Source organism: Loxodonta africana, chromosome 19 (genome assembly GCF_030014295.1).
Source record: "Loxodonta africana isolate mLoxAfr1 chromosome 19, mLoxAfr1.hap2, whole genome shotgun sequence".
In the NCBI taxonomy this organism is placed as follows: domain Eukaryota; kingdom Metazoa; phylum Chordata; class Mammalia; order Proboscidea; family Elephantidae; genus Loxodonta; species Loxodonta africana.
The window spans coordinates 7,346,596-7,372,777 of NC_087360.1; the positions used below are offsets into that span (position 1 = coordinate 7,346,596).

General features: G+C 45.8%; 2 protein-coding genes across 8 annotated transcripts in view; both read right to left on the reverse strand.

The window, feature by feature from the left end:
- Nucleotides 1–1,079, reverse strand: part of HIP1R (huntingtin interacting protein 1 related) — a 51,011-nt gene extending 49,932 nt beyond the window's left edge. The window contains 1 exon segment of the mRNA XM_064272127.1: nucleotides 949–1,079. Coding sequence (XP_064128197.1) covers nucleotides 949–1,041 — 93 coding nt within the window. The 5' untranslated portion in view covers nucleotides 1,042–1,079.
- A 6,031-nt stretch (nucleotides 1,080–7,110) lies between these two features.
- CCDC62 (coiled-coil domain containing 62) overlaps nucleotides 7,111–26,182 on the reverse strand; it is a 43,768-nt gene continuing 24,696 nt past the window's right edge. Inside the window, exons 9-13 of one of the 7 annotated variants that reach the window (XM_064272130.1) lie at nucleotides 24,665–24,824; nucleotides 24,294–24,407; nucleotides 19,754–19,879; nucleotides 8,967–9,060; nucleotides 7,111–8,281 (exon numbers count right to left, since the gene is read on the reverse strand). In XM_064272130.1, coding sequence (XP_064128200.1) covers nucleotides 9,007–9,060; nucleotides 19,754–19,879; nucleotides 24,294–24,407; nucleotides 24,665–24,824 — 454 coding nt within the window. In that variant the 3' untranslated portion in view covers nucleotides 7,111–8,281; nucleotides 8,967–9,006. Of the gene's footprint in view, nucleotides 8,282–8,966; nucleotides 9,061–19,753; nucleotides 19,880–22,383; nucleotides 23,792–24,293; nucleotides 24,408–24,664; nucleotides 24,825–26,182 lie in introns of those variants that run through there. The other 6 variants (XM_064272128.1, XM_023539228.2, XM_010599836.3 and 3 more) reach the window with 6 other exon arrangements.

Consider the following 26,182-nt stretch of genomic DNA (forward strand, 5'->3'; position numbering starts at 1 on the left):
ATCTTTTGTCATTGTGAATCACAAGCGCAAAGGTTAGATGGTTTCCCCGTTTTGTTTTTTTCCAAAACGAAAGCTGTTGCAGACTGCATGTGCGAACTTGATTTCAAAAACAACCACAGAAGTGGGAGCTTTCTGCACAGAAAAGTGGGAAGGTGCTGGCTAATGGCAGCCACAAATGTCACCATACGGCCGGGGGTTGGGGGGGGTGTCCCTTTGGCTTTCTTTAGCGACTGGGGTAGAATCTTTCTGCCACTTCAGTCTTGGTTGAATTATTTCGGCACATAAACAAATCTGTCCTCCCCCTAAGGTACAGGAGCACCTCCGAGTTTGTAAAACAAAAAGGAACTGAAAACCAGAAGCGCAGTCCCGCCCCACCGCGCGTCCCCGGCACAGGCACACACACCCGTACCCATTATTTCACGTTTGAAATCACCTCCCCGGGACTGGCCACGATCTGCGGAGACGGAGGGGCGCGGGAAGGGGCCCCGGGAAGTTTCCGTCTGTCAGGTTTAATAAGGGGGTGGGAGCCCGCTGACGGGCGGCCAGCGCTCGGACGAACGAGTCTGGCTGCATACGAGTAACCTGTCACCCGGTGGATAATGGGACACGGCACCGGGGAAAAGGAAGCAGGGGGCTTCCCTTAAGGAACACGTCGCTTCCCCGAGGTGGGGGCCGTATTTCTCAGCGACGGGGAGACGGTGGCCCGAGAGATCCGTCCCGGCCGCACCTGGGCCCCGACCTACCTGGGCCCGGGCGCCCGGCGCCGCGCGGCTTCCGGTTCACCTGCGCGGGCCGTGGGGCGCTCCGCGGGCCGCGCCGCCCCGAGGAGGTCGCGCCCCGGCCCCGGCCCCGGCCGCCCCCCGCCCCGCCCGGCGCTCGGCGGCCGCCGCGGGGTCCTGAGGGGCCGGGTGAGGAGAGGGCAGGCGGGGAGGGGAGGGGGCCGCTCGCCTGCGTCTTGTCGAACTGCTCGCGCTCCGCCTCCAGGCTGTGGCCCGGCCTGCGGCTCAGCACCCGCGCCGGCACGTTCTTGATGCTGTTCATCCTGCCGCCGCCGCCGGCGCCGCGCTGCCGCCGCTCCCGCCCGGCGCCGCGCGACTGAGCGTCAGAGCGCGGCCGCGCGAGCCTAGGCACCCCGGCCGCCGCCGCACAGCGCCCCCCGCGGCCGCCCGCCCAGCCGGGGGAGGGGCCGCCGACGCCCCGCCCGCCGCACACGCCTCCCGCCGCGCGCGCACAGCTCCGGCCCCGCCCCTCCCCGCCAGGTGGGGTCGGCGTCCAGCCCTCCGCCCTTAAGAGCCCTCGGTCCCTCTGCCCCTCACGCCCTCCGCCCCTCACGCCCACCACCCTCCGGAGCCCTCCACCCCTCACGCCTACCACTCTTCGGAGCCCTCCACACCGCACGCCCTCCACCCCTCTCGCCCTCCGCCCCTCGGAGCCCTCAGCCCCTCACGCCCTCCACCTCTCGGAGCCCTCCGCCCCTCACGCCCTCCACCCCTCTCGCCCTCCACCCCTCGGAGCCCTCCGTCCCTCCGTCCCTCACGCCCTGCACTCTTCGGAGCCCTCCACCCTTCGGAGCCCTCCGTCCCTCGGAGCCCTCCGCCCCTCACGACCTCCGCCCCTCACGCCCTCCGCCCCTCACGCCCTCCACCCTCCGGAGCCCTCCGCCCCTCACGCCCTCCACCCTTCGGGGCCCTCACGCCCACCACCCCTCGGAGCCCTCCGCCCCTCACGCCCTCCACCCCTCGGAGCCCTCCGCCCCTCACGCCCTCCACCCCTCGGAGCCCTCCGCCCCTCTCGCCCTCCGCCCCTCACGCCCTCCGCCCCTCGGAGCCCTCCGTCCCTCCGCCCTCCGCCCCTCGGAGCCCTCCGCCCCTCACGCCCTCCGCCCCTCTCGCCCTCCGCCCCTCTCGCCCTCCGCCCCTCTCGCCCTCCGCCCCTCACGCCCTCCGCCCCTCGGAGCCCTCCGCCCCTCGGAGCCCTCCGCCCCTCACGCCCTCCGCCCCTCGGAGCCCTCCGCCCCTCACGCCCTCCGCCCCTCGGAGCCCTCCGCCCCTCACGCCCTCCGCCCCTCTCGCCCTCCGCCCCTCACGCCCTCCGCCCCTCACGCCCTCCGCCTCTCGGAGCCCTCCGCCCCTCACGCCCTCCATCCTTCGGAGCCCTCCACCCCTCGGAGCCCTCCGCCCCTCACGCCCTCCGCCCCTCGGAGCCCTCCGCCCCTCACGCCCTCCGCCTCTCGGAGCCCTCCGCCCCTCACGCCCTCCATCCTTCGGAACCCTCCGCCCCTCGGGGCCCTCCGCCCCTCACGCCCTCCACCCCTCGGGGCCCTCCGCCCCTCTCGCCCTCCGCCCCTCACGCCCTCCACCCTCCGGAGCCCTCCGCCCCTCACGCCCTCCACCCTTCGGGGCCCTCACGCCCACCACCCCTCGGAGCCCTCCGCCCCTCACGCCCTCCACCCCTCGGAGCCCTCCGCCCCTCACGCCCTCCACCCCTCGGAGCCCTCCGCCCCTCTCGCCCTCCGCCCCTCACGCCCTCCGCCCCTCGGAGCCCTCCGTCCCTCTGCCCTCCGCCCCTCGGAGCCCTCCGCCCCTCACGCCCTCCGCCCCTCTCGCCCTCCGCCCCTCTCGCCCTCCGCCCCTCTCGCCCTCCGCCCCTCACGCCCTCCGCCCCTCGGAGCCCTCCGCCCCTCGGAGCCCTCCGCCCCTCACGCCCTCCGCCCCTCGGAGCCCTCCGCCCCTCACGCCCTCCGCCCCTCTCGCCCTCCGCCCCTCACGCCCTCCGCCTCTCGGAGCCCTCCGCCCCTCACGCCCTCCATCCTTCGGAGCCCTCCACCCCTCGGAGCCCTCCGCCCCTCACGCCCTCCATCCTTCGGAACCCTCCGCCCCTCGGGGCCCTCCGCCCCTCACGCCCTCCACCCCTCGGGGCCCTCCGCCCCTCTCGCCCTCCGCCTCTCGGAGCCCTCCGCCCCTCACGCCCTCCATCCTTCGGAACCCTCCGCCCCTCTCGCCCTCCGCCCCTCACGCCCTCCACCCCTCGGGGCCCTCCGCCCCTCACGCCCTCCGCCCTTCGGGGCCCTCCGCCCCTCTCGCCCTCCGCCCTTCGGGGCCCTCCGCCCCTCTCGCCCTCCGCCCCTCACGCCCTCCGCCCTTCGGGGCCCTCCGTCCCTCCGCCCTCCACCCCTCGGAGCCCTCCGCCCCTCTCGCCCTCCGCCCCTCACGCCCTCCGCCCCTCGGAGCCCTCCGCCCCTCACGCCCTCCACCCCTCGGGGCCCTCCGCCCCTCACGCCCTCCACCCCTCGGAGCCCTCCGCCCCTCACGCCCTCCACCCCTCGGAGCCCTCCGCCCCTCGGAGCCCTCCGCCCCTCACGCCCTCCACCCCTCGGAGCCCTCCGCCCCTCGGAGCCCTCCGCCCCTCACGCCCTCCACCCCTCGGGGCCCTCCGCCCCTCACGCCCTCCACCCCTCGGAGCCCTCCGCCCCTCACGCCCTCCACCCCTCGGAGCCCTCCGCCCCTCGGAGCCCTCCGCCCCTCACGCCCTCCACCCCTCGGAGCCCTCCGCCCCTCGGAGCCCTCCGCCCCTCACGCCCTCCACCCCTCGGAGCCCTCCGCCTCTCACGCCCTCCACCCCTCCGGGCCCTCCGCCCCTCTCGCCCTCCGCCCCTCGGAGCCCTCCGCCCCTCACGTCCTCCACCCCTCGGGGCCCTCCGCCCCTCACGCCCTCCGCCCCTCGGAGCCCTCCGCCCCTCACGCCCTCCATCCTTCGGAGCTCTCCACCCTCCGGAGCCCTCCGCCCCTCACGCCCTCCACCCTTCGGGGCCCTCCGTCCCTCCGCCCTCCACCCCTCTCGCCCTCCACCCTTCCGAGCTCCCCCACCAGGCCGAAGGGAAAGATCCCGTCCCTCCTCCAGCCTCAGGGGCGTAGGCGCGGCCCAGTTCTCCCCCCTCCACCGCGGGCTCGCGGAGTCTGATTGAGAAAATGTGGCCTCCAAGAGTCTGGCCAATGGATGCACAACTAGCCCTCCACCTTTTAGACTTGTATTAATTTATGTGTCAGAATTCCTACGACTAAGCCGTTCCCTTTTTGTGCATCTTTAACGCAACTGCAGCCGCCCCCATCGCGGGGCTGGGGTGTGAATTCTCAGGGACACTGTGGGGTCCGCATGCAGAGGGCAGTCAGCTCGGAAATGATGGAATTAGGGTGGAACAGACTGCGGACAGAGCGGGACCACGCACAAAGTACGCCAAAAAAAAGCCACAGGAGGTGGCGTGAGACTTTAAAAATTAGTATTTGCTAGGTTATAAAGTTATTGGTCGCAAGACTGAATTTTTACAAAGCCAAATTCTCCCCAGTGTATACTCCTAGATGGTGTTTTTTTTCTGCTGGCCTCAGCCATCGTATCAGAACATAGGTGTGAAATCCCCCAACAGAGGTAATAACGACTTCCCTTAAAAAAAAAAAAATGCTTTATCTAATTCGAATCCCTGAAAAGCTGCTTTAGCAGCATAACGATAGAAAAATAACAATAACTAATATTTATTATTATTTGCCAGCCACCGGGCTAAGCCTTTTACATGTATTATCTCATTTGTAATCCTCAGCAACCTGGTCAATAAAAAAGTCAATAGCTATGGCAAAATAAAGGCCACAATAAAGGGGTTTGTTTGCTCCATACCAGCTGTTTGTCAGGCTCCTTTTTCCACACCCAACAAAAGCAGTTCTGGAGCAGATTTCACACTTAGCCAGCATCCTCTTTTAAACCATGCAACAATCCTGCTATGACTAAAACATCTGCCACAGTGACAACACTGGCAAACGATGACTTCTCTTTTTAGTAATAACAGAGCAGATTCCTATGCATCAGGCCCAGCATTTGGTAAGCAGTATCCCATTTCATCTTCCTTGAAGTTGGTGGTGGTATTGTTACACACGAGGAAATGGGTTCAGAGAGGTTAAGAAGGGGCCCAGTTCACCCAGCTGGTCCGCAGCGCATTCAGGACCCAGAGGCAGGCCTGCCTGATCTCACTCTGTACTCTCAACAACCATTGCCTGTGCTCCATTTTGCTGACAATAACTTTGTGGCTGCACTGCCATAGCCTTGCTTTTTGGGGTCCCCCAATGGTTTGCTAATACATCTCTAATTAACTATAATGTATTGCTTGTAGGTAAGATTTGAGCTACCAGAAGGCGAGGACCCACCCCCTTTATGTTACTCGTTTTTAAATCCCAGTACTAGCAAGGGTGCCTGGCCTATAGCAATGTGTAGTAAATGCCTGTGAAATGAAGGGCTGACTGCTGGGCTGGGAAAGTAGTGAACAATGCCTACAATTTGGTACAGTCAGACACATAGACATAGCTCTCCATCTCTCAGGACACCTTTGGGAGGGATACCTGGTTCTAACGCTGGCTCTGTCATTGCCTGTCTGAGAGTCCCCATGTCATCAGAACAGTGTGCCATTTTGGGGTACCTTGAGGGCTTACCATAGACTGTTTTAATACTTCCCCCATGGTTTTACAAAGGCCAGACATTTGGGATATGGATTAGACCTAATTTTAAGGAAAATCCAAGACGACAAACAGTAGGGTTTACATCATAGCCTTATTAAGTAATGTGTGCCGCAATACCCACTGCCTGACACATGCACATAGCCTGGTCCCGGCATCTCCTCAGCTTCATCTTGCACCATCCTGACCCATCAGGTCCGCGCGTGCGTCATGCTCCTTCCCACCTCAGAGCCTTTGGACCTGCTGGGAACTTGTCCGGAATGCTCTCGCTCCTCCTGTTTGCCTTGTTAGAATCTACTCATCTCTCAGCCATGGGTTCTGATGTCACTTCCTCTGGGAAGTCTTCCCTGAACCCTACCCCCTTGGCTTAGGTTCCTACTCCATGCTATCACAGTACCTCAAACCTTTATGTCCTAACACTTACCAGCTTTATACGACCTATTTGAGTGATCATTAAGGTCTGTCTTTTCCCTAGACTGTAAGCAAGGATCACTACACTCTGTTCCCTCTTGTGTCTCCAGCGGCCTGTGTACACTAAATAAATAGGTGCTCAAATTATCTTGTTCTTTTTGTGTTGGCTCTCCTAAGCAGACATTTGGCTGAGAACTCAGATACCTTCCCTTACAGGACTAACGAATGTACACTCTTCATTTGATAAACGCCTCTCAAAGACCATCCTGGTTTTCCACCTACCTTGCCAGCTGCTGTCCTGGTTAACGTGTCTGGTTTCCGAATCTAATCTTCTTCAGTCAGTTCTCTGTCCCAAGAAGAGGCTACTAAGATTTGTCTAGTTAAGTCCTGGAATGAGGACCTTCCTGCAATGACCCCAACAAAGCTGACATCACATGGCTAAAGATAAACAAAGGGGAACTGCCATGGGACAATCACACAGCTCCAGGTGTCTATCACAGAGGGGAAATCTCAACTCAAGGACACTTGCTTCTGACACTTCAGAAGCAAGTGGCCACTGGAAACCCAAGGTCTCTATCCCCAGCCACTTGCCTGAAACGTACAGAACTGGCCTCTCAAGCCTATGCTTTCTACCAGGGCTTTGTAGGTACAACTGCTTTTAGCATTTCCGCATTTCTTCCTTTTGGGGTATTTCTATTTCTGTTTAAAAGGTATGTTCATAAATTCTGAAAACGCTCTTTTAACAGTTTCTTTCAGTGGCTGAGGTCTTTTCTGGCAGGCAAATGATAGTATAATTCAGCTACCTCCCCTTAATAAAGTTGGTGATGAAATATATATGTGAAAATCTACTTTTACCTTGCAACTATTTCAAACAAGCTAGCAGAATGCCTCTCTTTAAACAGAAATTGCTCATATACTTAAATAACTTAGGTTGAGACAGATAAACTGGTAATATTACAATTTCCCATTTTTATAAGTGTTGTAGATACTATCATCCTATGAGCTAAAATATATTTAATCATAAAATAATGTCTGACTTTTCAAATCCTTTAGTTCCCTGAAATTCCCCTACTTTGCACCAAATCAGTGTTCTAGTTTTACTAAAAAAAATACTAGGCAAGCTGATATATAGCCACGAACGGGTATCGTAAGGAGACAGAGAAAAGGTACCATTTTGATGCAGGCTGGCAGTCAGCCTCTCCAGGGACATGTCAGGTTTCCTCCTTGGCAGACTGCAGTTCAGAATTAACTATACCTTCCCCAGTCTTGCTCTTACAAACAAGCCAGAGGGAGAAAGCAGGCCTTTATAAAGAACATAACCAAACCTCCCCCAACTTCTCTTTTCAGCACCTTAATTAAAAAGACTACATGGGGTGGCCCCACCACCCTCATGAAAACCATCTGAAGTAACACTGGGACCGTTCTTTACAAAGGGGCATTTATACAGCACAACAGAACTTTGACACCTGCAATGCTTAAAAAAAAAATAATAATCATTCTTTGGAAAATTAACTTGCCAGGTTCTGTTTAAAACTATTAACAGCCCTTATTTTACTCCTGTATAATAAAAACAAAGGAAATGAGTTTTCTTCACTATTAAAAATATTTTTTTATTGACTGAAACGGATCAATTCTCACAGAAGAGATAGAGAGGCACGTAGTATACTCCTTAAAAAATTATAAGTAAGAATTAAAATGTTTTAGTCGTTAAAAATAAAAAGGAATGCACACAAAACTTCATCTTCTAACAAGCTTTCATCTGGATAAGTAGATGGGACTGCTACAGAGCCAGCTAGGGCTCGGCTCAGCGCTTGGACAGAAAGACCTGGACTACCAGTCATTAGGGACATATTTTCCAGTTAAAAACATTTTGTACCGTAGCTTTTTATGTCTATTTATGTAGCGAAGTCCAGAGCTAAAACCACAAAAGATGAGACTATTTTTCATATATGTGTTGCTAACTCTGGTAAGTAGCTACTGGTTATGATTTACATGTAGGCACAGGTTTAAAAATTCAGAGAGCTAAAACAGCACCTCATCTCATTAATTACCAAATACAGGGGCTCTCCAGTTGATTTTCCTCTAGTATTTTAACTGTAGTTTAGCTTTACAGAAGAGTCTATTTTTTTTATTCACATAATTCCTAGTTTGTATATCTATAATATACAGTATGGTGTAATTTACAAACATATTTTTTACACATGAAAATGGTTAACTTGAAAACAAACAAAAAAAACATTATCTTTGAGTTTCTGCTCCCCATTGGCATTAAAGGTTGCTTACTAAAGATGAAAATCTTCCTGTTTTCAAGGTTAAGTATCCAGTATTGATGTCTGCTTCCTTCTTCCACACAGACGAGAAATCGGCTTCTGGACCTAATAAGATCAAAAGCAATAAGCACTGGCTGTGTGCTATAAGCTTCCAGTATCTAAAATATTAACTATGTATGCTGATTCTCAGCAACATAAGGTCATGCAAATTATAAATATGAAGATTTCTCAGTAGAGAGAGAGAGGGAGAGAGGGAGGTTGGGGGGGTACTTAAGCTTATTGCTTTCACAGAGGTTTTGAAATGCTCTTACGCTTGCATTAAAAACATCTGAAATGCCTATATACCTTTTAACTCATCAAACTGGATTCTGCAGAAACTGCATATGAAATGAGGGTCTAACAGAAGAAATCACAAATCAAGGAAGTGCTTACTGGGTCAATACACTTTTTTATAAAACTTGAAACCACATGCCAGGACTTCTTTCCAGACACACATTCTGAAGAAAACCTAATTGTGATTCTGATTTTTGAAGCTATATCTATGTATTCCCTTCCTTAGGCTGAAAATTCTAGGCCTTAAGAACTGTAACTTCGGGGTCTGTATTTCTCTTATAAGTAATTGATATTTTACTCAGATTAAATTTAGGAGGTATATATAAATAGGTCAAGCAAAAGAGAAAGAACTACAGCTCAAACAGGAGCATGGCCTTGACCCTACATTATCAATGTTCACAAGTTACTTATTAAATACCAACTGAGATATAAGGGGAGACAGACAAAGGTGACTTACCCATGACCACACTGAATATTGAAGTTGACTTTTGTTTTTTTCAATTACCGACTAAGATATTTTTTTCAGCTGACTCTTCTGAGACTTGAAAGTTCTAGAAAACAATCCCCAAATTAGAACCTGGTGTAGAGAAACTAGGAAATACTGAAGAACACTAGACATCAATACAGGAGAAATTCATTTCAAAGAGCTTAGGAAATTAATGAGATACAGTGAAGTAATTCCATACAACTACTGACTTCCCTCCATCTATCCAACGAAGATTTATTGATTTCCTGTTTGTAGGGGGCCCTCTTTGTCTCTAATCTCTTAATAGGACTGCTCTGTCTGCTTGGCCATGTGCATTATGGCTAAACTCTGGCTATCAGGCTACTGCTGGAGTGTCATTGGCTCTTTGTCAGGTGTAACACAGACCATGGGGAAAGGCCTTAGTGAAGAAAATGGTCGTTGATATGAATCACCGAACGATAAGTGCTGTCACTACTGAGTGCTTAGTTCACTTGTTGGGCATTTTGGGAGATATTAAAAGGGAGAAAGAAAAAGGAAAGAAGAGGAGGAGGAGGGTACCCGGATACAGGCACATTCAAGTGATAGACTTGAGTGTGGAGGGTAAGCCCACCTCTTCCACCTCTTCCTCCCTCCTGTCACAGTCTACGCCTCAGCCAGGCTACGGTTGCTCCCACTTCCTCAAACATACAGCACAGAGTACTGTCAGACCGCTTTGCGGTTTCCTCTGTGTTGTCTCCTCTCTGCTTACATGCCCTATGTATTTGACAATCCTACCTATTTATTTTACTTTACTCATTTAAAAACATTGTTCTGAAAAGGGATCCACAGGCTTTTACCATCCTGCAAACCCATGTGTGCCACAAAAAGGGTTCAGAGCCTCTGTAGGTAATGCGAACATTTCAAATAGTCCCATGAGCTTGTGTCCTCTACCTATCCCCGTACCCCAGCCAGAAGGGAGCCCACCCAGGCAAAGGTAGTGTGGTCAGCTGGGCTACATTATTTTCTCTTCCCTTTTTTCTTATCTATTTTTAAATTATTGGGATTTTTTTCAAAGAATAGTCAATACATTTACATGGTTCAAAAATCGAAATATAAAAAGCTATCATTAGAATCCCTGCTTGCCCATAGGGATACACATCTTTGTTATCCTTCCAGTGTGTCCTTGTACAAATACATATATTCCTATTCCCTCCTCCTTTTGGTGGTGCAGTGGTTAAGAGCTCAGCTGCTAACCAAGAGGTCGGCAGTACAAACCCACCAGGGGCTCCTTGGAAACCCTGTGGGGCAGTTCTACTCTGTCCTATAGGGTCATTATGAGTCGGAATCAACAGCAATGGGTTTTTTTTATGGTTTCTTACATATATAGTAGAATAGCACAGGATCTTCCAGCACCTTGTGATTTTTTTTCACTTAATAGATCCCAGAAATATTTCTACATCCAAGCCTTTCCTCGTTCTATTTCCTGGCTAAGTAATATTCCACCGTGTGGACGTACCATAGCTTATTCACTCAGTTCCTCTAGGCCGGACAACTGGTTGTTTTCTTTTGATGTTATAAGCAATGCTACAATAAAACACTCCCACGTGCCATTTTATATGTGTGCAGACGTTATGTGTAGAAGAGTCCTTGAAGAGACCCCCCCAGTTACAGGGTCAGCTGTGCAAGTTTTAGGAAACACTTTCAACTTCTCTGCCTAACTCATTCTGCCTTCCCTTCCCAGCCATGCAGGAGCCTGTTTCCCAGAAAGGCTCTGAATCGGGACCTTCTCTGTAGAAACAGATGGCAAAACCCTGGTGGGGCACATAGGCTGCTCTGAGCTTCACCCTGCTCCACTATTGCAAACATTTAAGAATGTTCTACACAACTGTCTGCTGCTTCTATATCTAGGTGTACCCAATTCAAAGGAATAGGGAGGTTTTTGCAAAGCTTGCTGCCAAGTAGATTTCCGGTAACGAAGTTCTGTTTTCCCAACATGTCTAGGATCTGTGATCAATCCACTGGGAAATACATTACATCTGGAGCCAGTATTTCTTCCAACTAAAGGATTATCTGATCCTAGGTGGGGGATGCTGAGCAAAAGGTTTATTCAGTTTTCATCACCTGCCATATGAAAGGGTGGGATTAGAGATCTCTTTGGGGTCTTTCTAGCTCGAAAACTCTCTTAACCGAGTTTCCACCGGCCTCAAACAGCTGTAGCATGTTTTCAGTCTGTACTGGAGGTTACTGTTTTGCCTTTTTATGCGCTCTTCCTGTCAGTTCCATTCAAGGTATGTACTGAGCATGCTCTGTGTCACGTCCTCAAAATGCTTACTATGGCATGGGGATGTGTGTGTAATCAACCATCGTGTGCTGTGATAGGCACATTCATGGCAACACACACACACACAGACACGCTGTAAGGACAAGAATGAGGGTGCTATTGCTTACATCTGTGACAGAAATTTTACGTCAACCCTGAAGACGTTAAGAGTTGGAAGCCATGAGGGTGACAAGTCTGGCAGGCCCCTCATACTGAACCAGTCAGTGTTATTACATTTGTTTTGAAAACACGGATTTGTTCCAATCCAACTGATATATTAAGGGTCAACTTGAGTATTATGTGAATTCTGTGTTTGCTTATGTGTGATTTCACCCAGGAGAAACGTTAGGTGAACTGTACCCAGCAGAAACGAGCCACGTACGAATACACAGCCCCATCCCCCCAAACAGCTACTGGCCATTTTGGCTCTACCAACTGTGAAGACACACCCATCCACACTTGTGTTTAAAACTTTCCATCTGATTTCAGACAACCCTCCTCACACCACTTCATAATACCTTACAGGCTATAACCCACAGGCAAACACTTCTGGTCTTTTCCAAGGTGAAAAAAAAAGTGCCATGTTTATTGTTGTATTTATCTGTTTCTTAACCATTTAACATGTGTAAAACTGTCCTACCATTTTTATTACGTTTTTTTTTTTTAATGTGGCACTGATGCAGTTTTTTTATGTTATGCTCCTAACCCCATTTTCCCATAAGCCCTGTAGTTTTTATTATGTGATTTTGCATAGTGTGGAGATTTTTAAGAACCCATTTGTCCACGTTATAGCAGAACTAACAGTGGTTATCAAAATATCAAACAAAGTTGTGATATAATAATACATACTCTTCTTTTTTGATGCATTAAATAATAAGATCTAGTAGCACTGCTAATATCCTGTAATTCTGAGGTCATGATTAGTATAAATGGTATTTCAAAATATCTGCAATAACTGCAGTGTGATGTGAAGCTATCTGTAATGTCTGTTGGTGACAAAGTCACAGTTATTACAGACAACCAGGATTTGTTTCTTACATTCACAATGGAAGGAAGTGCTAAATTTCAATTAGAGGTTAATAAAAATAAACTTACATGTGATTTTTTTTCCCCCATTAAAATTCATGTGTCCCCGGAATTCTACTCAACAATCTATTAAAATCTCTGTCCAACAAATCCACAGAGACAGAAAGTAGGTAAGTGATTACCAGGGCCAGGGAATGAAGATATGAGGGGTGACTGCTGATGGGTATTGGGTTTCTTTCTGGAGTGATGAGAATGTTCTGGAATTAGATAATGGTGGTGGTTACACAATTTTGGTAATATGCTAAAAGCTACCGAATTGTATACTTTAAAAGGGTGAATTTTATGGTATGAGAATTATATTTCAATTAAAAAATATATTAAAAAAAAAAATTTCTGCCAGGAATGACCAGAAAGCTTTTGACTGACTTTTTTCCCAGAGGTAAGAGAAGCAGCAGCCTCCCTGAGTAAATTTATAGGGACAGCAAAGCAACGAAAGAGTTTTGTCATTAAACAGGTTCCCCTGCCCCAAGGTACATAAGTCATTTCATTAATGCCTCAGAGAGGGTCTGTCAAGAGGAAATCTTCACAGACAACATCACCAGTCCACCATAGTTTCACCTGTGGAGAGCTTCTATATGGTACACGTGACACACTTAAAAAAAAAAAAAATCACAGTTTTGGGAGCCTATTATTCTTTAAGGTAACCTTTGCAAGTAAGTGCTTGGGCACGTGGCAATGAACATGTTAAAGAATGGTGAGTGCTCTAGTTTTCCGTCACCTGTGCGACCTGGAAGCTGCTCTCTGGAACTCTCAATCTACCAAAATACTAATACGAAGAAGAGCACAGCGAACTATGCCACCAGAGTACGTACAGAACAAGGCAAGGATGTCTGCTCTCACTATTTGTATTCTACATCATTCAGGAGGTCTCAGCCAGGGCAATTAAAAAAAAAAAAAAGGGCATACAGATTGGAAAAAGAAACAAAACTCTATTTACAGATGACATGATCATCTATGTAGAAAATCCTAAGGAATCTATAGAACATCTACTAGAATAAAAAAAAAAAAAAAACCAAACCCGTTGCTGTCGAGTTGGTTCCGACTCACAGCGAGCCTATAGGACTGAGAAGAACTGCCCCCAGAGAGTTTCCAAGGAGTGCCTAGTGGATCCAAACTGCCGACCTTTTGGTTAGCAGCTGTAGCACGTAGCCACCACGCCACCAGGGTTTCCTCTACTGGAATAACCAAACCAAAACCAAACCCAGTGCTGTCGAGTCAATTCTGACTCATAGCGATCCTATAGGACAGAGTAGAAACTGCCCTCGCAGAGTTTCCAAAGAGTGCCTGGCGGATTTGAACTGCCGACTCTTTGGTCAGCAGCCGTAGCACTTAACCACTATGCCACCAGGGTTTCCATAGGTGAATTTAATTTAGCAAAGGCACCATTTGTAAAAATCAACTGTAGTCCTATGTATCATTCACAAATAACTGAAAACTGAAATTTAAAACACCATGCGTGGGGGCATCAATAAACAAAATACTAGGAATAAACTTAACAAAAAATGTGCAGTACCTCTATAATAAATACTGTAAAATATAGGTACAAGAGATCAAAGGCCTAACTAAATGGAGATATTCTCTGTTCATGGATGTCCATTCTCCCCATACTGATCTACAGGCTCAATGAAATCAATCATAATACCAGAGGGCATTTTCGCAAAAACTGACAAGATGGTACTAAAAAATCCAAACTCAATGCCGTGGAGTTGATTCCGACAAGATGGTACTACAAGTGATAAAACCAAGAACCAAACCTGCAGCTGTCCGGTCGATTCCTGCTCAACAGCGAACCCACAGGACAGAGTAGAACTGCCCCATAGGGTTTCCAAGGAGTGGCCGGTGGATTCGAACTGCTGACCCTTTGGTTAGCAGCTAAGCTCTTAACCACTACGCCACCAGGGCTCCCTATAAGTGATACTAAACCCAAAACGAATCCATTGCCATGGAGTCAATTCAGACTCATAGCGTCCCTATAAGTGCCGGGGACCTGCAAAGGACTTACAATAATTAAAACAATTTTGAAAATGAAGAATAAAATAGAGGAGTTATAGTACCTGATCTCAAGACTTCCAATAGAGCTGCAGTAATCAGTACAGTGTGGTACTGCTGTTAAGGAGAGACACACAGGTCAATGGAACTGACCAGAGTCCAGAAACGGGCCCTTGCATACATGGTCAATTCAATGGTAAAAGGACAGTCTTTTCAACACATGGGGCTGAAACAATTGTATATCTGTAAAGTAAAAAAATGAACCTTGATCCCTACTTCACACCATACACAAAAATTAATTTGAAATGAATCATATGCCGAAACCTAACCATAAAACTTCCAGAAGGAGAACATATATCCTCACAATGTTGGGGTTGGCAAAGATTTCTTACGATACAAAAAGGACCGTTAAAAAAAAACTGACTTCAACAAAATTAAAAATTTCTGCTTTTCAAAAGATGCTGTTAACAAAATAAAAAGGGAAGCCACGCACTGGGAGAAAACATTCACAAAGGACTTGTAGCCAGACCGTATGAAGAACTCTTACAACTCAGTAAGAAGAAAGGAAAGAGTTCAATTTAAAAATAGTCAAAAGCAAATGTACTGAGACAGAAGTTTATTAGTGGTGACCAGGGGCTGGGGGAGGAAGAGTGAGGGGTCACTGGTGAAGAGGCACTGAGTTTCGGTTTGGGGTAATGGAAAACTTTTGGGAACAAGTGGTGGTGATGTAATGTCAATGAATTGTACACTTAACAATGGTTAAAAAGCAAATTTTTTGTTATATTTATTTTATCACAATTGAAAAAAAAGATTGAGTTGGGATACCCTTTAGCCAGTAGCATCCTGGGATTGAAAAGGACTGTATGGCAGAAACTGGCTGGTTTTCACCATGCTGTTTCACTGAACATCTTTGTTCACATAGCTTTGTACACAGGTGTTTCATTGGGATATATACATATAAACTTTTCAAAGACTTGGGAGAAAAAAGCCAAAGGACTTGAACAGATTTCACAAAAGATGATATACAAATAGCTAAAAAGCAACATGGAACGATGCACAACATCTTCAATCACTGGGGAAATGCGAGTTAAATTATGAAATACCAGCCATTAGAGAATGCAAATCAAAACTACCATGAGATACCATCTCACCACAACAAGGCCAGCATTAATCCAAAACACAAAATAAATGTTGGAGAGGTTGTGGAGAGACTGGAATGCTTATACACTGCTGGTGGGAATGAATGTAAAATGGTATAGCCACTTTGGAAATCGATTTGGTGCTTCCTTAAAAAGCTAGAAAAAGAAGTCCCATATGATCCAGCAACCCCACTCCTTGGAATATATTCTAGAGAAATAAGAGCCGCCACACGAATACATATATGCATACCTGTGTTCGCTGCAGCGCTGTTCACAACAGCAAAAAAAACAACCTAGGTGCCCATCAACAGATGAATGGATAAACAAATTATGACACATTCACACAATGGAATACTATCCAATGATTAAAGAACAACGATGAATCCACAAAATATTTCATAACATGGGCTGAATCTTGAAGGCATTATGCTGAGTGAAATTAGTCAGTTGCAAAAGGACAAATATTGTATGAGACCATTATTGTAAGAATTCAAGAAAAGCTTTAAACAGAAGAAAATATTCTTCAATAGTTATGAGGGTGGGAAGGGAGGGAGAGGGGTATTCACTAACTAGATAGCACCGAAGAGTTATCCTAGGTAAAGGAAGGGCAACACAAATACAGGGGAAGTCAGCACAACTGGACTAAACCAAAAGCTAATAAGTTTCCTAAATACAACCAAAAACCTCGAGGGACAGAGTAGCAGGGGCTGGGGTTGGGGGGGCCATGGTTTCAGGGAACATCTAAGTCAATTGGCATAACAAATTTTATTAAGAAAATGTTCTGCATCCCACTTTGGTGAGTGGCATCTGGGGTCTTAAAAGGATAGTGAGCAGCCATTTAAGATACATCAATTGGTCCCAACCCACATGGAGTAAAGGAAGATGAAGAACACTAAAGACACAAGGAAAACATGAGCCCGAGAGACAGAAAGGGCCACATAAACCAGAGACTCCATCAGCCTGAGACCAGAAGAACTAGATGGTGTCCGGCTACCACTGATGATGGCCCTGACCAGGAACACAACAGAGAGTTCCTGACAGAGCAGGAGAAAAGTGGGATGCAGAACTCAAATTCTAGTAAAAAACCAGGCTTAGTGGTCTGACTGAGACTGGAGGGACCCCAGAAGACATGGCCCCCAGACTCTCTGTTAATCAAGAACTAAAACCATTCCTGAAGCAAACTCTTCAAAGATTACACTGGACTGTAAGAAATGAAATGATACTTCTGAAGACTGTGCTTCTTAGTTCAACTAGATACATGAGACTAAGTGTGCAGCTCCTGTCTGGAGGTGAGACAACAAGGCAGAAAGGGACAGGAGCTGGCTGAATGGACGCGGGAAATACAGGGTGGACAGGAGGAGTGTGCTGTCACATTACAGCGAGAACGAGGGTCACATAACAATATGTGTACAAATTTTTGTATGAGAAACTAACTTGACCTGTTAACTTTCACTTAATGCACAATAAAAAAAAAAATTTTTTTTAAGCCAAAACAGATTAAAAAAAAATTATGAAATACCACTTCATTAAAATGGCCAAAACTAAATATTGACAAAACCAAGTGTTAGTGAGGATATGGAACACCTGGAACTTGTTCACTGCTGGTGGGACTTAAAACGGCGAAACCACTTTGGAAAACAATTTGGCAGTATCTTAAAAAGTTAAACATACATCTACCCAATAACCAGTAATTCCACTTCTAAATATTTACCCAAAAGAAACGAAAAAAAAAAAAAAAAATGTGTCCATAAAAAGCCCTATATAAAAATGTTCACAGCAGCTTTGTTTGTAACAGCCAAGAGCTGGAAACAACTCAAATGTCCCATCAACAGATGAATAAACAAATTGTGGTATATTCATATTACTCGACAATAAAAAAAAATGAACTAATGAGACACATAATATAGATGAACTTCAAAATAATTATGGTGAAAGAAGCTGTATGAAGAGTTAACTGTATGACTGCATTTATTTGAAGTTCTAGAACAAGCTAAATTAGTCTCTAGTGATAAAAATCAGATCAGCAGTTGCCTAGAGTGAGGATAAGGAGAGATTTCACTTCAAAGAGCATGAGGGAAATTTCTGAGCGGCGGAGATGCTCTATATCTTGATCTTGGTTCCATGGGTTTTTATTTTGTCTAAACTTAATGAATCAGGCCCTTAAAATGTTTTAATTTTATTGCATATAAATTATACTTCAGTAAAGATGCTTTTAAAAGAAAAGTATTTCAGTGTTCTTACAGACCTTTTTGTTTATTTTGGCTTTTAGTTAGGGATATATAAAAACTGAACTCAATGGTTTTCACATATCTTTATGCACTGAGCATCCCCAGGTAATGGACCTGGACTCAAAAACTCAAAGCACCAAATCCAAGCTCTGATTTTACAGATTAGGAAACTGGCATCCAAGTATCCTGACTCCAAGTCCACTGTTCTTTTCACTACTTATATTGATCATATAATATCTACAAAGCAAGTTAATATCATTGCTATTAAAATGTTACTGTGCTCAGAAAAAGCTGTTAAAATTAACATGTTAAACACTGCCTGAAGTAATGACAGATTTAGAAAATTACTATCTTGCAATTCCTAATGAAATCACTATGAGCTGGAATCAACTCAATGGCAATGGGTTTTTTTAGTTTTTTTTTTAATGAAATAATAAGAAGCTCTGGTGGTGCGAAGGTTAAGTGTTTGGCTGCTAACCAAAAGATCAGTGGCTTGAACCCACCAGCGGATCCCTGAGAAAAAAAGACTTTATCCTTTTCCAAATCATTTCATCACCATTAACATAAACTCAGTGTCCCCTCAGGATAACTCCCCTTTTGATAAGGACTTTTTAAAGACAGCCATTATCATCTCCAACAAAATTAACAATTAACTCCTTAATGACATCAAATGACTGATGCATGTTGTTTTGCTCAATTGTCTCAAAATATCTTTTTGGCAGTTTGTTCAAATCAGGATCCAACCAAGGACCATAGTCTGCATTTGGATATGTCTCTGAAGGTCTCTTTTAAGTATCAACAGTTCCCCTTCCTTTTTTTAATTCTATATATTAGTGAAGAAACCCTGGGTCATTTGTCCTGTACAATTTCCCACGTTGTGGATTTTGCCGACTCTGTCCTGTGTCCTGAGCACATTCCTCCATCACCCATGATTCCTGTCAGCTGGTGCTCAAAGCTGGGGACTTGATCAGGCTCAGGATCAGTTTGGGGTTGCTGACTGCTTCCTAGTCCGTCACATCAGGGGAGTCATAGTGTCTGGCTGTCCCACTTGCAGATGTTAAGCTTGGTCAGTGAGTTCAGGGGAGTGCCAACCTGACCTTCTGTAAGTTTCCCTGACAATCTCAGCATTCCTTGAGGAGTGTTAGACCCATCATTTCCCTGCTGCTGTTGTAAGGTGCTGTGGGGTCCATTCTTTATCCAGAGCAGCCCCACGTGACAGGGTAGAACTGCCCCATAGGGCTTTCCAGGCTGTAGTTTTTAGGGGAGCAGATCCCCCTTATATGACTTGAGAATGTGTCACTGAATTGTACACGTAGAAACTGTCGAAATGGTGTGTTTTGTTGTGTGTATCTTCACCACACACACACACACAAAGTCTTTATCTGTTAGAGATACATACTGAAGTATTTTCGAGTAAAATAATAACACTGTCTGGGATTTGCTTTAAATGCTTCAGGAAAAAACGTCTGGGTGGAGGGGACAAAACAAAAATGGCAGAAAGTGGATGGTTGTTGATGGTGGGTGACTGCAATATTCTTTTTACTTGCGTATAATAAATGTTTCATAATAAACATGATAATAAAAATATTCTCTATATAAATACATTTACCTATAATTTTTTTTTAATTTCCCCAAGAATTTAAATTCACATGTACCAGGTAGAGTAACTAGAAAGAAATTTGTGTGAACATTGGAGTATGACTTTTTCTTCCTCCTTAAAACAAGTGTGCCCCCCACCCCCCTCTTTTGTCCACAAAGAACAAATTGTCTGGCCACTAATGTTTCTACCCTAGTACTCAGTACTAGTAGTCAGCAAAAATGAGGGAGACCCTCAATGAGATGGATTGACACAGCGACTGCAACGATGGGTTCAAGCATAACGACGACTGTGAGGATGGCGCACAACTGGGTAGTGTTTCATTCTGTTGTACACAGGGTCATTCATTATGAGTCAGAACTGACTTGATAGCATCTAACAACACTCAGTGGGGGTATTTAGATTCTACGAGCTTACTCCAAAGAACCATAAGCACGTACATTTTGGTCACCACTGTTGAGGTTTTCGGAGCTGAGGGGGAGCAGAGTGCTCAGCTCCAGGTCAGACACCATCTGACGGGATTCTGCCAGCAAACGCTGCAGCTTACTTGTGGGAGAAAAGTCATCCTGGGGAGAGAACACAATGTAAGCATTCGTGAAAGCAAGAAGCGTTTAAAAATGTTTACACACAGTGTTAAAACACAAATGTTAACTACGTGGTAGTGTCTCTCTGCCTTCAGGTATTACAAGGCAAAGCAGCACATCAAATACTGTGATAACCCAGTTACTTTTATTTCTTAGCACTAACTCAGCTAAATAACTTGACTTAAATGGAACTTACCACTTAGGGGCAATTAAATAACATTCATGTGATTTAAAAAATCCTAGGTACTGTTTAGCTCTCCTACATCCACTTTTCAAGGCCATAATTAGCATGTCAAAATACTTGCAAAATGGAACATTTCTGCTGAACTTTGAAGATTTGTAAGATTTGTAAAATATGTGATTATGGGACTTGAAGAATGTAATCAATGTCACTGAAACGTACGTGTAGAAACTGTCGAGACGGTCTAAGTTGTGTTATGATATTTTTACTGCAGTAAAATTTACCAAAAAAATGTGGAAGTATGGTTTAGTTTGTTCTCGTTTATAATTCCGGGATCTGAATTTTTAGCATGAGAATGAGTCACTACTAACTGTTCTCAAAGGGGCTTAAACTTTTCTTAACCTTCTAATATTCCATGAACAACGACCAGGCCTGACCTGTCACCCACGAGATCCCTGATGTGTATCTACCTGCTGCGTGAACAGAAACGTGTGTGTCTGGGAACTCAGGCATGCCATGTCAAGCACTGCCTCAGAAAGCCAAGGTGTAAAACACTGAAAAAGCATTCCGAAAGCTAAAAAAGGTCAGAGCTAATATTTTCCCTCAGATTTACAGAAAAGAGACTTTAAGAGACATGGCCAAATGTGAAGTATGGACCTTTATAAAAATTCACGGCCTTACTGGGGTATAGTTGACGTACAATGAACCGAACAACTGATGAGTTCTGACATACATATATATACACCCGTGAAACCACCACCAAAATCAAGACAGTGAACATATCCATCACCCCTAGAAGTTCCTCCTGCTCCTTCCTGGCCCTCCTTTCATTTCCAGACAACGACGAATCTGCTTTCTGTCTCTAGAGATCAGTTTGCATTTCCTGGAATTTCATATAAACAGACTCCATACAAGGTGTAGGTTTGTCTGTCTGGCTTCTTTCACTCTGCATTACTTTGAGATTCATCCATGTTGTTCTGTGTATAAATAGTTCATTTTTTATGGATGAAATGTATTCCACTGTATGAATATACCACTGTTTATCCATTCTCCTGCTAAGGCAGAATTGAGTTGTTTATAGATTCTTAATGACTATAGCTGCTATGAACTATTATGTGTAGGTCCTTGTGTGGATATATGATTTCATTTCTCTTGGGTAAATACCTAGGGGTGGAATGATAGGTCTACACAGCATTTAACTTTTTAAAAAACTACCAAAGCGTTTTCCATTTTGCTTCCCCAACGTGGACCTTTTGGTGAGCAGCTGAGAGTTTAACCACTGCGCCACAAGGGCTCCTTTTCCCACCATCGGTGCATGAAAGTCCCAATTGCTCCAAATTCTCACCCGTACTTGGTATTTTGACTTCTTCAATTTTAGACATTCAAATTGGTATAAAATAGTATTTCACTGTGGCTTTAATCTGCATTTCCCTAATGAGTAATGAAGGTCCCCAGGTGGCGCAAACAGTTTGTACTTGACTACTAACCTAAAGGTTGTAGGTTCAAACCCACCCAGCAGTACCACAGAAGAAAGGGCTGGCGATCTGCTTCTGAAAAGATTACAGCCATGAACACTCTATGGAGCAGTTCCACTTCGTAACATGTGGAGTCACCGCGAGTTGGAATTGAATCAATGGCTGAGTTGAGTTTTTGTTTTTTTAATGACTAACGAGTACCTTTTCATGAGCTAATATGCCATATATTTATAGCTTTGTTTTCAATTGATAGAGCAGTTCTAGCTGATTATTCAGCCCTATGAGACAATGTTCTCTAGGTATGGCTGGCATATACCTCTTTTGATTACTATGCCAGTTTTACCTCATCTCTGTGCAACGCTAACAGAGAGAATTGACGCTTATCAAATACCTATTACGGGCCAGGCCCTACATTACCTACGTTATCTCATTTAGACCAAGCAACTGTGATGTCACGGCATATTTGCAGATGAAGAAACTAAGGCACAATGAAATTAAATAACTTTATGAAGGTCACAGAACTAAGACCAAGCAGAATAGGCATCTGAACCCAAAAAAAGTCTGGTTTTCAAGTCCATGATCTTCCCCAAATAACACCAAAAGTAAATTTACTTGGATTTGTGTTTATTTGTGAATGAGCTGTGTGAAGACACTGTTCATGACGAAGACGCTGGATGAAAGTAATGTCCTTAGAGAAACTGTTGTTATGTAACAACAAGGATGTTCACTGCAACACTGTTTCTAACAGGGAAGAGCAGCAGACACATCCTCACTGCCTGACGGTGGCGGCCGGGACAAACAGTGGTTTACTCATTCAGTCAAAACCATCAAAAAAAAAAAAAGGGGAAAAGATCAACTACAGATCAGCCAGCAATTAAAGTGAACAAACGAGGTCTACATGTGTCAGAATGGATAAATGTCACAAAACACTGATGAAGTTAGAAAAATCATATTGCAAAAGGATACATACAGTATTGGAAACCCTGGGGGTGTAGTGGTTAAGTGCTATGGCTGCTAACCAAAGGGTCGGCAGTTCAAATCCACCAGGCGCTCCTTGGAAGCTCTATGGGGCAGTTCTACTCTGTCCTACAGGGTCGCTATGAGTCGGAATCGACTTGACGGCGCTGCGTTCTGGGTACATACAGTACTATGCCATTTATGTACATTCTAAAAATTCATAAACAACATTATAGCATGTGTATGTACATTGTTGTCAGGTGCTATTGAGTCAGCCTCAACTCACGGCTACCTCACCAACAATGGGACTGGACCATTGCAATCCATTAAGTTCTCACTGGCTGATTTTCTGGAAGGTTTCCAGGCCTTTCTTCCTAGTCCACCTTAGTCTGGAAGCTCCGCTGAAATCTGTTCAGCATTATAGCAACACGCAAGCCCGCACTGACAGATGGGTGCTGGCTGTGCTTGAGGCACGTTGACCAGGAATCAAACCACTAAACGCCACTGCCTGCCTCCCTCTGTCTATGTATCTGGTGGGCTTCCATGAGGATAGAAGGCTTTATCTATAACATTTTATTTTTTTTAAAAAAATAGAGCAAACATGGCGAAATGTAAACATCTATAAAATTTGACTGACTGTAGGTGGACAAGTGTTGGTTATAGTCTTTATTTTTTGTATGTTTAAAACATTTATTTAAAAACAATCCATCAATCAGTTGAAGGGGCTGCAGGAAGCCTTGCCTAAAGCTAATGTTTAAAGAAAACTAAGTGAGCTACTTTGAGTCTGGTGAAATAATACAATCCAGAGAAGAAATCCTCACCCGTGGGCCTGCCCTCCATGGAGCTGGTACCATAAAAAATAATACAGCCGTGGAGCCTCAGCCACAGAGTTGAAAACCACAAGATGGGATGTTAGTGAGGCCACTCTGTCTTTCCCTAAATCTGAGGTCCTCACATTAGGCGAGCTTCAGAATCACCTGGAAGGCTTGTGAAAACACAGATGACTGGGCTCCACCCGAGTGTCTGATCCAGGCGGCCCCGGGTGGGCCTGAGAAGGTGCATTTCTGGCAAGTTCCCAGGGGATGCTGATGCTGCTAGTCCACAGAGCACACCCTGAGAACCACTGCCCTAATGACTCCAGCTTTCTTCACTTTCCTTCCTTCAGGGTCTTGATAGAAAAAGCCACACTGTGGAAATGAAACTTTTTAAAAATTAAATTTGTTGAAGTGTATTACTCCGGTTCCTCCTTTGGTATCAGATGGTAAGCCCATGTTAATTTATCTTGCAAAAAAAAAGAACAAAAGACTTTTATGCAAAAAGCTTTTAACTGAGGAAAACATGCTCTAAACTGCTTAGTTCTGAAATCTTTTCACCATAAAAACGCTGGAAGCTTATCCTCAAGAGGCAGCGTGTTCCCGTGGTTATGAATGCAAACTGTGAGCCAGCAGGCCTGGGTTCAAACCCTGGCTCTGTTACTTCTTCACTCTGACTTTGGGCCAGTCACTTAGCTGCTCCATACCTCAGTGTTCTGATCTGCAGAAATGCTAGGAGCCAACACAGACACTGTACTAGGACAGCAGTTAGAAAAGCCTACTTCTTATTCTCTAATGTATCCCGGAACCTTGCATTAGCTTTCTCATTGGAGGAATGAGATTTCAATTTGCCATCCTGGTAAATCATGAACGTTAGAAGGTTTCTTATGTAATATGTTCCCACTTAGGCCACATATACATTCATCAACATGTCTATCTTTGCAGAGAGGGGTATCTTTAAGTAAACTCACCAACATGTCGACTGTGGCTGTCTGGGAACAGACTGTGGAACTGCCAGAGTGTGTGTTTGAAGGAAGGGGTGGCTGGGCACAGTTGACTGGGTGATATTTTCTTGATGTACATTTCTGTATAGGTTAAATTTTTTTTTTTTTTTTTTTTACAATGAGAGTGTATTAAGTTGCCATAAAGGCAATACAATTATTCTTGAAATAAAGAAAAAAAAAAAAAAGATTACATAAAAGGAACCTTAAAGCCCTAAAATTTAAAAACCAAGGAACAGCCAGAATTAAACAGGCTAACAAGGGTGCAACGGAAGAATTAAAAGCACCTTGGTGAGAGGCTACACTTGAGTAAGCTGGGTATTTCTGAGCTAAATACAAACCTTTTCACTGGGCAAGGCTGCACCTTGATTGGTTAACAACGTCTTGGAAGAGTTCTTTCTATCAGGAGAGAAGTCTGCCTCTATGAACTTCTCATCTCCTCTTAGGGTAGAACTGGAAGACCCCAGACACGCGGAATGATGGACGGTGACAAGTGGCTCACTATCGGTAACAAAGCCAAACAACACCAGACATCTTAGAGCAGTTCAAACACAAGTCAGTAACACTCTTAGACTTAAAAGCATCTCAACAAGACAAAAAAAAAAAAGGCCTTTGAGTCAAATTTGAGTAGGATATTACAAGTTAGCATATACTCTTTGCAGGTAAGAATAAAACAAAATTCCTAGTGAACTGTACAGAATATGGGGAATTTCCTCCTCCTCTTCAAGGGACAGGATTACCCAGAAGGGTGGAAAAGAATTAACTTAGTATATAGGATTAACCTTGTTCATGAACATGTTAGGTTTTCAGTTTGTGGGACTGATTATTGTTAATCGTTTTAAAAAGTCCTTTTATGAAGTAGCTCTTTAACCAAGGCTGGAACATCCAATAAGCAAGGTAAACTCAGGCTTAGATGTGGTGAAAAAAAGGTGAAATTGTTCACTACAGACTAGGAATTACGCACAAGTAAGCTCATGCTTACTTTGCTGACTGGGTAATCCCTTCCTGCCAGGGACTATAAATTTGAAAAGAGGCTTTGATTCTGTAGGAAAGTGCTGTGGGGTTGGGAGTGACACAGACACCAGCCATACCTAGAAGGAGAATCTTTGATGTGGCAAAAAAATGTGAAATTGTTCACTACAGGTGATCTGGTCAGCACCGTGCTTACCTTGCCTATTGGATGATCCGTGCCCGTCTTTAATTCTTCGCTACGTACTCAGTATTAGGTAACAAACACACGTAGCTCATGTTGTTAAAGTTTGGGGCTCAAGGCAGAGTTTGACAGCAAAAGCTGTTCTGGAGCCGGCCAGCGGCACTATAACCTACTCTTCCATGTAACTGTAACAAGGGAGAGCAGGCCTCCCATGGTTTCTCCCTCCCCAGGGAAAGAAACCTCTATTGGTTAAACAGAATGGTGGCACAAACATGGACATTCTAGCAGATAATGAAGTAGGTACACAGGTTCTTATAATCTAAGGGAAAATAGGAAAACATAATTATCTCTCCTCCTTAGTCACATATTTGTCATGCGATGCCTTGGCAAGCGTCCCCGCTGGCAGACCGGCAGCCACCTCAGCGACTTCCCGTCAGGGAGGGCAAAGGAGCCTCGGAAGAGAACTCTGGGTTTAAACGTGAACTTCTTCCTTATGTTAAATTTAACAGGCGTTCACAATGCTCTTAAACCTATCTGCCACAAGCTTTCCCCTTAATGTACAACTGTTCTTGGTGAGCAATGAAAAATATGCAGTGGTGCCCAGCTGATCCGTGCAGTTATCTATAATAGAAGACCTTTAAATCCAAGTATGAATAAATGACATTCAGTGTGACTACCAATTGTTTTCTTAATTTTGCAGCTGGCA